Below are 12,837 nucleotides of genomic sequence, written 5' to 3'. Positions count from 1 at the left end.
ATGTACCTCAAAAGATTTGAATTTAATTATTCCATCTTCAGGATAAATATATCATCCTGGAGAGTGTGGTTGATTGGTCTCTTCTTCTACACCAAAGCCGAGAATTTTTTCTCCACCAAAACTGATGAAAAATGGGAAAAAAAATACTGATATTTCCTAAGGTAGTCTTTACTCAGTTATAAAGATGGTAGCCCTTATTTACTACTATGACCATTATGTTATCATTAATATATTATAGTTTCAAATATATTCACCATGATATCTAAATATATTAAGAGTTTCAAAACGCTTTCAGCAGTGGTTTTGCTCTTCTTCGGACAACAGAATTTGCCTACAATTTTAGGAAAAGGAGGAAACTGGCTGCTGTGAGAACTGAGAAAAAATATTTCGTCTTTTCAAATGTGTATTACCCCCTGCTTGGTGAGCAATGCCCTTGAATGCAAGCAATGCCCAGTTAATCTTCAAGCTGTACTGGGTAGCTGTTGCAATCCAACCTGATAGCACAGCCACCTCACAACTTTTAGAGAGATGGGAATAACTTGAGTAAAAGTTAAAAACAGCTAAAAGCAGTAGCAGAACAGTAAACTAAGGTGTGGAAATTCTGAGACTGGTGTCAGAAGCATTTTTGAGGCTCCTAAGCAGAGTGAGCAGGTTGGCTTGGGAAGAATGAGGAATTACTGCAGCAGAGGTGCCTCTCAGCTTGCTTAAAAATACCACAGTTTCCATATTGCTGTCTTTTGGACCAGGTTTTGAGAATCACAATTTCCTATGTCATGTGAAAAAGATTGACAATAGAGTGACCTATAAAGAGGCAAGAAGATTTCCTTACGACTGTCTCATAAAGAAAGTGTTGCACTGGCTTAAGAATAGAGTAGGCAAATTAGTAAGTCTTGTCCTACTCTGAGTTTTAAGCCAGAAGTGCCAAAGTGCCAGAATGCAGCGAAGATCTCAGATGTGCTGTATAGCATGCCAGTTGTTGCACATTTAATTTCAACTGTGCTATGTATTTCTCTAGTGGAAGATTTCTATTTGTAAAGATACTTTAGTTTCTGGTGGCCCATGCCTAGGCCTCCTCTGGAACAATGCACAGAGTCCCTGCACTATCTTAGTGCACAAGCACAACCCCAGAACAGACCAGGCCTCTGGGCTAACTGAAGAAAGATGCTTTTCTTATTTATTTGTTGCTTAGTTTTTTGTGTTTTTTTTGTGGTTGTTTTTTTTTTCCTCCCCTCAGCTAGGATGCTCTTGGCTGTCAGCAGCCCAGCTTGCAGGTCTGGATCACTGGCTTTTGGGGAAGGCAGCAAGTGGACCCTGTCCTTTTCAGCAGACTCAGGAGTGAAACACCAGAATTTCTCCTGCCCTGACAGCTTTCCACGTTGGCAGGAGATGGGAGTCCTTCTGAAGTGGTGTCTTCATGGTGTTGAAGCAGAGAGTTGTCTGTCATGACCCCTCTGATGGAGGCATGGTGGGCACCAAGAGACTTGAAAGAGCCACATACTTGGCACGGGAAGACAGTGATGATGTGGGATGTTGAGAGGCTGGCACTGAAGACAAGGAGGACTGGCATTTGTGGCACACAGTGCCCTGACTGTGTTTTAAATAGAAAACCTAATGTTTTCTTGTGTATAACATTTTCTTACAAAAACATCTTGTGGTCATCAGGGGAAACCAAACAGAACATTTCAATCGGTACCCACTGTCATTTGATGAAAGCCAAATATGTCACACTAGATTAGTTAGATTGAAAAACTTGTGATAAAAGTTCCCTCCTCCCCTCTGAAACTAATTAAGAAAGAGATAAAAGAACTTTGGTTTGGTAGAACAGACTGTTCACTCAAGCAAGCTGCCATTTAATTTCATGCTGAGCTTGCTTAATTACTCCACAAAATATGATCATGAGGCATGTAAAGTTCTGTGTGGGTATTTTTGAATGTGGGTACAGGGCGAGGGGAAAGTGTTGCCAATATGGCTTGTAATGCTCTTTTGGCTCCTGACTATAATTTTTGAAAGTTGTCTCAGTTTTGATAGAAGCACCCCACTATAACTAATTCTGTTTAGAGGAAGATGTTAAATTGGTGCCTGTTCATGCTTTGTTCTAGCAGACCACCTTTCACTAATGCTGTCCTTCAGCTGGTTGTCAGGAAATAACCAGGACATTAGGCTTTGGGAGACATCTGCCTTGGGTGCCATCACTACAGGCCAATACTACAAAATTGTGACTTTGGTCAATTGTCACTATGACAATGTTCAGTCAGCCTTTCTTATCTAAACGTTTTTTTGGTTTTTTTCCCAGCAATAAACAGCACTAGAGACTTCTTCAGGGAGAATAAAAGAGTAAGCAAAGTAGAGAGTTTAAAAACCAACTAATTTTTGACCCTTGGCATCTCTGAAGATTATAGAGCAAGTCCTCATGGATGCACTTCCAGGCAGAGGAAGGACAAGAATACGACTGGGAGCAGCCAGCCCAGGTTTCCCAAGAGTGTATTTTGCCTGCCCAACCTTCTAGGAGTACAGGACTGGCTCTCAAGAAGAAAGGAGAGCATTGGACAAGCAGGCCTTGGTTTCAGCAAGTTTTGCAACAGAATCTCTTCTAGCAATGAAAAAAACTTAGGATGGTATGGACTGGATGGATGGTATATAAAATGAGTGAAAACCAGATTGGACAGAGATCAAATCTTTATTTGTCAATGGCTGATAGTGGAAACAATACTGCTTAAGATCTTTTGACAGCTTGGACAAAGGGAGAGGATGCACTGTCCTTGAGCTTTCAGATGATATCAAACTTAATAAAATGACGGATATGCTGGATCATAATGTGAAATTAGACAGCAGTATGCCACTTTAGTGATGAAGGCTCAGCACACATTTTAGCAGCAAAGCAGTAGATTGAAGGTGATTGTTCTGCTCTGGTCAGCACTTGTGGAGCCACATCTTGAGAATTGTGTCAAGCTTTGAACCCCACAGAAAAAGAGAGGTACTGACAAACTGGATGAAGTACAGAAGAGGGTCACTGAGCTAGGAGAGGAGCTCAAGCATAAGATACATCAGTCAAGGCAAGTGGAGCTGAGTGTTTTAAAGCTGTAGAATCTCCATTCTTGGAGATTTTCAAAACTCATTTACACAAAGCCATAGGCAGCCTGACCTAATTTTTATTTTAGCCCTGTTTTGAGCAATGGGGTTAGACTATGAAGACCTCCAGAGGTTCCTTCCAATCTACATTATTCTGAAATTTTTCCCAAATTAGTCCTCTTTCCAACTGGTTGATATGCATGACTTGGAAAATACTGGAAAACACTGCTGTCATTGCACAGAGGCACTGAGCCATGCAGCAGCTGTATATTCCCAGATCTGTTGACCCACACATCAGAACTCTTTCTAGCGTTTCTCCATAACTGAGCAAGAGATTTGCTCTGCATTGAGGAAGAAGTGATTGTGTGGCTAAGAGCTCAAAGTAGAAAAAAACAATGTAAAAAGTAATGATCAGACCAATTATTCTTTGGTATTTGCCTAAAACACTTTGCAGAGATGGATTAATATGCAGAGTTTGACTGGAACTCAGCATGGCTGACAGGAACTCTGAAGTAATCCTTCTGATGTCCTGCAGCCCAGAAGTTGGCCCACTGGACCGTGTTGGATTCAAAGACCTCAGGGCTTCAAGCTTTCTTCATTGTGATGGGGGAAAAGTTTTGGCTTACAGAGCTATGCAGCAGTGACACAAAGAAATGACCTAAGCATTAAGACTGATTATCTTCCATAAAACATTTTTATCAATTATATTTTATATAAATTATAGATATCTATGTATATAACATATAAATACCAAAATTTTTCATAAGAATTCACTGTAAAGTAGAAATACCCATATTTATACCTTTTCTATTTAATACTCAGAAAAAACTAGACTTCAAGAAATTGGACTCTTGCAAAATGGATTTAATTTTCTCCACAGCACTGTAGTAGAGAGAGACCTGTGCTACTGAGGACCCCAAATTCCTATGAGATGCTTCTCAGTGCTATGTAGGCTATTCTCAGTGCACTTTGAATAGGCATTCAGTATCAACTTTGCATTTTTCATGGATCCATAAATATTTAGGCTACAGCAGTGACTGATCCTCATGAGTGACTTTGTGCACAGGCCAGAGTTTCCCTCAGCTCCAGAGAACAGAAGAAGCCAGACCACATCTTTTGTGAGGAAGGACATATAACCATGTGACAGTAAGAGCCAGGGCTTACACACAGACCACATACTTCATGTTCTGGGCTCCTGGCCATGTTTAATCCTGAACTGGTGGTGCAGCCTATTGCACTCAGAAGCTGATGCGGCGTGGTCCTCCACGAGGACAAGGAAAGCCCCTCTCCCACTTCACCTGATGACAACAACCACCCTGGTACACACACATATCTTTGTTTTCAGCTCTGAATCTTTTAAATGGTGACAAGTGGGCTGGGGTGAATGCAGTACTGAACACAGTGCTCTCTCTGCCCTCGCTTCCTCGGGGCTTCCTTTATTTCATCAAAACGTCTCTTCCACGCTGTGCTGCTGATGTGCACTTGCGAATAATTGAAAAACTTATTTCAGCATTTCTTACCTTAATTTCCAGAACATTTTGGTTGCCTCTTGAGATGAACACTGTCTTTTCAAAATGCTTAAATACAGGATTATTTACGTAATCAAAATCAAAGTACAGGGAGCTGACACCATCAAAAATAAAGAACACTTTGGTCACAAAGGGTGGTTGGAGATTGAAATCTTTCAGTGAAGGTGTTGTACAGCAGATTATCTCTGAGCTAGAGCGGTGGCTACATGCCTATAAGAAAAAAAAAAGAGGTAGTTGCAGTTATCTACATGGAGAGGAAGTCACTGATTAATGCAGCTTTCTTTAACAATACACATATATCGAAAAAATAAACACCAAGGGTCTTGTTCTCCTTTAACCAAAGCAAAATCCTGATCAGTGCTACACAGCGTTTATGTAGAGCAGGGAGAAAAGTATAAAAACTTCTCGTCAATGGTGTTTGCACTCTTGTTGAGGAAATGTTCAAGTAAACAAGCTTCCTGGCCTGATTGTTCACAGCACTTTTAAAGTAAATATTTTGCAGATAATTAATGGAAAATTATTTCCAAAGCCAAGGACCATCAGGAGGCTAGCCTGGTGTACTGAGCAGCTATAGTTCAGGTTACCCAGCCTGTCACGGTGACTGCAACATGGATTTCTCTCTCTTTTTCACTACCAAAGCAATAGTAAGGGACCAGAGGACAAGGTAAAAGCCAACAATACTAACTGGAACAGTGGAAAACAGAAGTAAAGCACTGTTTACCCACAGTGCAGCTAAGTCGCTATGTTTCCAGAAAGGCACTGCGGACTCTGAGAAAGGGCTTTAGAGCCAAACCCACTGTGGATTCTGGGCCACAAAAGCTCAGCAAAGTGTATCTTCTTTCTAAAAATGTGTATTTAAGGCCCCAGATGTGTAGCACTTGGTGCTGAGGTACACAGTCATGTAAGTTCCTGCTGAGAGTGGGACATGCCTGTGGGACACGCTTTGCACTGAATCTTGGACCAGCAGGGATAAGATGTTTCCCTCACTGTAGTGCAGGAGCAGCCTGACAAGAGGCATGAAGCCACACCTGCCCCTAACTCTGCCACTACTCCTCATGGCAGCCTGCAATGGGGGAAAGCTGCACCCCATGATCAGAAGACCTTCCAGAGCATGCTTTCTGCTATGGTGATGTGATCCAGTACAAAATGCAGGACTCGTCTGAACTGCCTTTGCAGTTGACAGTGACAACAGCTCATCTAGAGTGGGTTCCATCTGATCCCCCTTACACAACAATCTAATCTTTAATTAGATTAAAGGTGCTCTAGAAGAGTCAGCTTTGTCTGGACTGTGAAGATTTCTCCAGGAGTACTTTGCTTATAATGTCAGCAGCACATCAACAACCCCAGTGGGAGGGAGGCACGGTGCGTGCTGACTGCACCACACCAACTGCACAGGGGCTGTTTGTTATGGTACTGTGTACTCCCCTCCCTGGCCTGCCCCTCCTGCTGCCTACCAACGATACGGCTGAAGGACTTCTGGCACAGACAGAGTTGCTCCAACTCCACAGAAGCATTTCTTTTCCAACTCTACAAACTTTCTGTAAACAGTCCCTTTTGCACTGTGCCCTGAGAGAAGAACAAAATTTTTCTTTTTTTACAAAATATAAAGGAGCATATCTGACATGTGTCCCAGAAAGAATGGGGTTAAGCTCCTTGTCATCATAAAGCTTACATTTGTTTTACAAGAGATTTCCTCGGAAGATCAACAATGCTCTTGAATACCTTTGTGCATCCAGAGAAGGCCAAAATACATATTTTTCTGGTTTGTTTTTCAAAATAAATTTGTTCTCATTATCAAATGCTGCCTGAAGGAGCTTTGAAATTAGTTTAAATTAATGCAATGTAATTTTGCTGTTTCAAATCACTCAGGCTGTATCAGCTATATACCCACTTTAGCTGGAAAAGCGGGTTTAAATTAGTTGCAAACCAGCTGCAAATCAGGGGGTTTTGTTATCACCACAGCAATTCATGTTTCTGTGAATAATATTGTGAAATCTTGAATCTGCCAAGGTAAACATTTTCAACATTCTGAGTATTAGTTTTAGAGCTCCTACATGCCTGTGAGCTGTGAGTTCGGCACTCAGTTAAATAACTTGGTGGAGCTCTCTGTGATGCTAATGGTACTTGCACCTGTGTATCTAACAGCCCATTTATATTCCTAGCAGAAATTCAGAAGTATTTTTGTAACCCCCATGTCAACAAGGTAAACTGTGGGACACAAGACAAGGCAGATTTTTGCTCCATTTGCTTACAGTATCAGATTGTTCTTTTGAATACCTTGTTATACACCACTGACCATATCTCAGGCTTTGTTCTATCACATAGATCTACAAATTAATTTCAATTAGTATGGAAATGATAAGATGCATCATTAGTATAATGGATGATCAAGCCATACTTTTCCATGATGTATGAATATTTGTTATCTATGATATTGTGTCGATTCTTAAAAAGGATTACTAGAATATATATAATTATGCACCCAAGTACGTCCCAAGTAATTATTATATTTATTTGATTAATGTAAATTCATTAGACTCTTTATCTACTGTAGAGTAGTGATGTCCATTAAATGAATAGCAGTGGTATTCATAACTTTGTTTGTGGCTATCTATTAGAATCAGATACTTTACTTTATCAGGGTGGTCTCTGAAGCAGAAGCTTTCAGAAGATGATAAAAATCTAATAATACTCTTTGGAGGGGATGCAACGTGACTGATTGGTAAGGTCAAGAAAAATCTTATTTGCAATGCCCTTATTGGTACATGATTTGACATGACATTTTTACCTTGAAATTGGTTTTAGCAATTGAAGAATATGATGGTTTAGTTTTCAAGAAATATTGGATTGAGGATCTCCAAGAAAACCCCCCTAATTCAATCTATTGCCTTCTCAATTAAGATACTGCCTATCACCCAGCACCTTTAACTTTTATTTAATTAAACTTTAAAGTAGATTCACTTTAAAAGCTAAGCCTACATTTTTCTTGTGACAATAATCTACATCTGAAGACAAAGAGGAAGAAAAAAAATAAAAATTATGGAGCATTTCACAAGCATAAGTAAATGCTATACCCCAAAGGGAATAATAATCCATTGCACAATCCATATGACTCATCACTTAAGGTATGTATTCTTGTTCCATTTGTAAAATATGACCCCTGAGGCAATTAATTCAAACCTGACCTACAGAACCTGAACTTCAGTGCCCAATTCAATTCTTTTTCATCTGATAGAACAACAGGAAAAGTATGAGGGAGGATCTCTGAGTTCCAGAGGTCTCCCAGCAGCTGACCCAGATTAGAGAGGGGCAGTTGGGTGTGTATTACAGGATCTGCAGCTGTCAGAATGGAGAAAAGGGCCAATTTGCTCCTTCATAAAAAGTAAACTTTTGGAGCACCAGTGAAGAATGAAAGATGAATGAAGTTAAAGACAGACCTGGAGACTCTCCAACCATCCTTGCCAAAGGATGATTTCTCAATAGAAAGAGAAGAAAATACAGATCCAATGTGAAGAGAAAACCATTCAGAAGACTTCTCTGCATATCCTGAGGGTTTTTCAGCTAATTCATTGCCTTTTGCTGCCATTTTGGGTGGCACAATGAATGATCCTGATGGATTGGTAGCCTTTTTATTTTAGTTTTCTTCTTGGCATGAGAGATAATGCTTCTAGTCTCTCAGATCATGAGAGCAGAAGGTAGAGTAAAATGTCTCTTGCTCTTGGGTCTGAGAGCCAGCCCTTTGCACAACATGATCAATACTGACTGGGAGTCCAAATTCCTCCCTGTGCTTGGGATGGTCAATGCACCTTGTAGCACTGCATCCCTGGCACCCTGGTGATTTCACACAGTGGCTTTCCCCTGACATCCCCTGCTGTCCCCTTTTCTTGGCAGGAGATGTGTGTGAGCTACAGATTTGGCACAGAAAGAAAGATGAATTTTCCCTTTTGTGGGGGAACTCTTCACTGGGATTCTGTGGCAACTGTGTGCTATGGAGTCAAGAGAGATAGAGGATGCAAGCCTAGGTGTCTTTGGGTAGGGAATCATGAATATCTTCAATAATAACACACTCACTACCCACACTTTACAGGGAATTTGTTTTATCATTGTTTAATACATCTAAGGTAGACACTCACTGCTGAATTCTAGGTATCTTGATGAATATGAGTATGGATTGCTTACATACTTGTAAACATTAAACAAACTTAAGAGTATTTTAAAATTGTCCTGAAAAATAGCAGGAAATGGCACCTGGCAGGGAAAAATTTAAAAATGCTGAGGAACATTCAAAAGACTACTTACTGAAGAGATAATTAAAAGTCTGTGGAAAGAGAAGATCTTGCATAGCTACAGAATCAGTGGTTGAAGGTCATGTATTAAAAAATGCTTCTTAGTTTTACAGTCTTGCATATCTTGGGACATTCATTGTTAGAAGAGATTAGGCAGTGGGAATATATATCAAAATTATTTACTAGAGGGTATATTAAAAATGCTATGAGAAAGGATCCCCAAATGACCACTTGTTCACTTTGGGGGAATCAATGCAAACTACAGGCTTTCAAAGAAAAAAACATTACTCCCAAGTACTACAGAAGCAGAAGAGTCATCTAGCATGACTTACAGCACAGGTTCCTGATCAAACACTATTCCAAACTGTGCCTTGGGTATTTTTACAGGCACAATGAAAGGAGGGAACGAGCTGCTTCCCTGCTTGTGTACCTCACACAGGAACTGGTGAACAGAAGTGAGAAGGTTTCTGTATTCTTATGCATTCTCTAGAGCTTTTGGGAATTTATGCAGCACTGCCTAAATTCCAAATTTTTTCCCTAGTTGGAACAAATGATCAAAAGAACGCATGAAATAGAAATTAAAAAAAAACACATTGCAATTATTGAAACATATGGTTCAATACAGTTTTTTCACTCATTGAAATACATTCAAAGAAGGCAAAATGTATTATTTTGACAGTATTAACATAAAATGTAATATAAACACAACAAGTGTGAACATAGTACTGAACAATTTTAAGGAAATTTAAATAAATATGAAAAGAATACAGTAAAACAGAAACAAGGCATTTTTTTGCTCTATAGAAGAAAAATTTTCAGAGATACTAAACTACAAACATGAAAGCTGAAAAGCTCAACTTAAATGTTTCTTCTACAGAGGGCTGGCATACTGTGCCCAAAACTTTTCAGTCTCAGTGAAACTGCACTTCTTACAGGAAGTTCTTCCAGAAAAACTTTTGTATCAGTTGTACCACTCACCTCTACCACTGGGATGGAAAGAGGCAGAGAAAAGCAAATGCCCCAGGGCATGTCTGCTGGCTCTGCTCCCTGAGACTTTGGGATGCAGAGCATCCCCAACAGCTCCTGCTGTTTACAGAAATGACTCTCCACCTACACTGTGACTCCATCAGGACTCTAGGTCACAATTAAACCTGAGGACAGAGAGCTGACAGGAAAAGGTGAGACCCGTTTTAAATTGGGAACTGCCAGTTTTAGGGTCTGAGAGGCGGCTGAAAGAATGAGAAGAGCTCTAGGAAACAGCATTTATCAGGAGACTTTGGAGTGGTTTGGTTGTTTTAACTGGAAAAGAGAAAGGTTGAATCATAATTTAGTGCAAATATATAAAATTAGCAGGAGGGACTGATAATCTGTTGCTTGCATCCACAGAGGGTTAAACAAGAAGATAGGTAATTAGCCACAGGATTTGGGTTAATTATTAGAAAGAAGTCTTTCCAAACCACTAGGTAAGCAGGTAGAGCAGCTCTCTCTAAAGCTTGTTTAAGCAAGATTGTGAAATTTCTTTCACAAGGAGCTTTAATAACAGCCTAAACAAGTATCTGGTAGGCAGTGGTCTGGGCACATTTGCTCCTGGCACAGGAAAGTGGGCCACGCTTGGCTGCTGTGGTCCCTCCCAGCTGTACTTTCCTTTGATGCTTTGGGATGTGTCTCAGTGCTGGCTTTGGTTTTCCCAAGAGCCAGAGTTTCTGTATGCTGACAAAAGCAGCTTCTTGGAGGAGGCTAGTGAGAGAAAACTGCAAAGAAAAAGGGCTTAAATAACAATTTTAAACATGATTCATTTAGCTATCTTCTCCCAAACTAAGGAAGCAAAAATACTCATAACCTCAGCTATAGCACTTCTTGAGCACTTCTTTGGTCTGTTCAGGAAAACAACCTGTTTTCTCCTTTATAAAAAGGTTAGTTGGTCTGGATCTCTGCTGGAAATAGTTCCTCATTGTTGTTTATTTTAATAATGACTGGATGAAATTGGGATTTTTTGGTATATCTCCCATGCAGAGAGCCCAGAACTTCCAGTGCAGGATGGGTAAGGCTACAGCCATAGGCATCCTCCACCAGAAATTTCCTCAATTACACAGTACAATCTTGTTTCACCACTTATAAATCTTCCCTTTCTACCTGAGAATTAATACTCTTCCTTTAGAAATGTGCTTGAGGTAGAGAATAGTGGCAGAACAAATGGCTGCCACAGAGGCAGAGAATGTAACTGAGTGCCAGAAGCCTTTAATTTCAATAGAGCAAAAATATATTGCTTGGGCAATGTCAAAGTATAAAACACTCTGGATTATAATCCATTTGAGGTTATATTTCACCTTTTGTGCAGGGAGAATGAACTTGTATACAGCTGTTCGTACACTGGGGCAATTTCTTAGAGATCAGCAGTGGCAGGAGATTTGTTTGTTGGCAAATGTCAAACACGCTGCACAATACGAAAAGAAAAAGAATAAAGGAGATAATTCTGACTGACTAAGTCCATGATTTTTTTCAACAGCAACTTAGAGGCAGAATGAAAGCAAAACACTGCTCAAGGTTGCTCCCCAATATTTGGGGGAAAGAGCAAATTCTATGGTGTTTATTGCCTGGAGTTGCCAGTCACTTTTGGACAGTGTATTTTCTTTAAAACTTCAGATCTTTCAAATCTGTTCCGATTCTAAGAAGTCCTAAATATTTGACAGGGTGTACAGTATCAGGGCCTGAAGAGAAGCAATATTGCATATTCCCACAGGGGAATAGAAAAAACAAACAAATTATCTTTACACAAAGCAAAATCTCAAGACTTGATTTCAGCAACAATCTTTTCCTTCAAAATCCTTTGTGCTTAGAAATAATTATGCTCACATTACTCAAAATCTAATAAATTTTGAGTTTGGTAGATTTTACTGAAAGATTTTATTTTCTGACTGATGGATAAAGTGACTTTTTGATAACACTTAACACTGTGTTACATTGGAAAGGAACTGATTTTTAGATTAAAATCTGAACCCATTAAATTACAAGCCACGACTACATGCTGCGGAAATTCAGGTCCTGACACTCATAATATTATACAAATTAGGATCATGAAGAATATGATGACCTTGAAGCTATGAAAGACTGCAAATTTGCAGACATAACATTTAAAATGCATTGAGCAAACCTAGGTCTAATAGTTAGAATTCAATTCAGGAAACAGTGTATGATGATCATTAGAAATAAGCTGAGAATATGAACAGTAAGTAGCATGTCATAAAGAGTGTAAGTCAATTTAGCAATTTAGCTTCAGTTAGACTAAACAAACCTTACAGGATAAGAAAATGTTGGAGGTAGAACACAAACGTGTAGACAAAAGCTTACAGAAGGCAGTTTCAGTAAAACTAGATGACAAATGCCATCTTTGCCCTATAAGAACTAAAGCAGACCACATAGTCATATCTGTGTTTAGGTTTGGACACTGTGTAGTGTCAACTCAGAAACAAAAAGAAAAAAAAGACATCTCTGATTGACACCTACGTATAAGCAGAGGTACCCAATTGCAAGATCCCAAAGCCATCTTAAAACTTGATGAACTTATCAAAGTTAGGACAGATTTCTCCAACAGGGATTTTGGCAATCAGAAATTCTTAAAAATAATACTTAATTTTGATTTTATATATTTATTCCTCCTCTTCCTTTGATATATATCCACAGTCACCACTTGAGTGTCACAGTAGTGCGTGAATTTGTCATGTAATCCGATATATCTATATTGCACTGCTGCATGTTTAGTCATTCAATTTGTATTGTTAAATTGAAATATAGAAATCTTCTTATCAGATACTGTAGTAGCCTTATTTCTTTAGAAAAGGTTTATTGGAAACAGTTGTTTTATCCTCACCTTAATTTCAAATTTGTTTTGAATTTTTTCCTCTACAGTGAAAACAGTCTTTTCAGAAAACACCAAAATATCAGTAGAAGCCCCA

The 12,837-nt window shown here is 39.4% G+C and overlaps 1 protein-coding gene across 1 annotated transcript in view; it reads right to left on the bottom strand.

The window, feature by feature from the left end:
* Nucleotides 1-12,837, bottom strand: part of MET (MET proto-oncogene, receptor tyrosine kinase) — a 90,026-nt gene that overhangs the window by 19,679 nt on the left and 57,510 nt on the right. Inside the window, exon 12 of the mRNA XM_030960651.1 lies at nt 4,590-4,808. Coding sequence (XP_030816511.1) covers nt 4,590-4,808 — 219 coding nt within the window. The remainder of the gene's footprint in view (nt 1-4,589; nt 4,809-12,837) is intronic.

This window comes from Camarhynchus parvulus, chromosome 1A (genome assembly GCF_901933205.1).
Source record: "Camarhynchus parvulus chromosome 1A, STF_HiC, whole genome shotgun sequence".
NCBI classification, from domain to species: Eukaryota; Metazoa; Chordata; class Aves; order Passeriformes; family Thraupidae; genus Camarhynchus; species Camarhynchus parvulus.
Note: the sequence above shows the minus strand (reverse complement) of the source record. Positions and strands in the feature narration are given on the sequence as shown.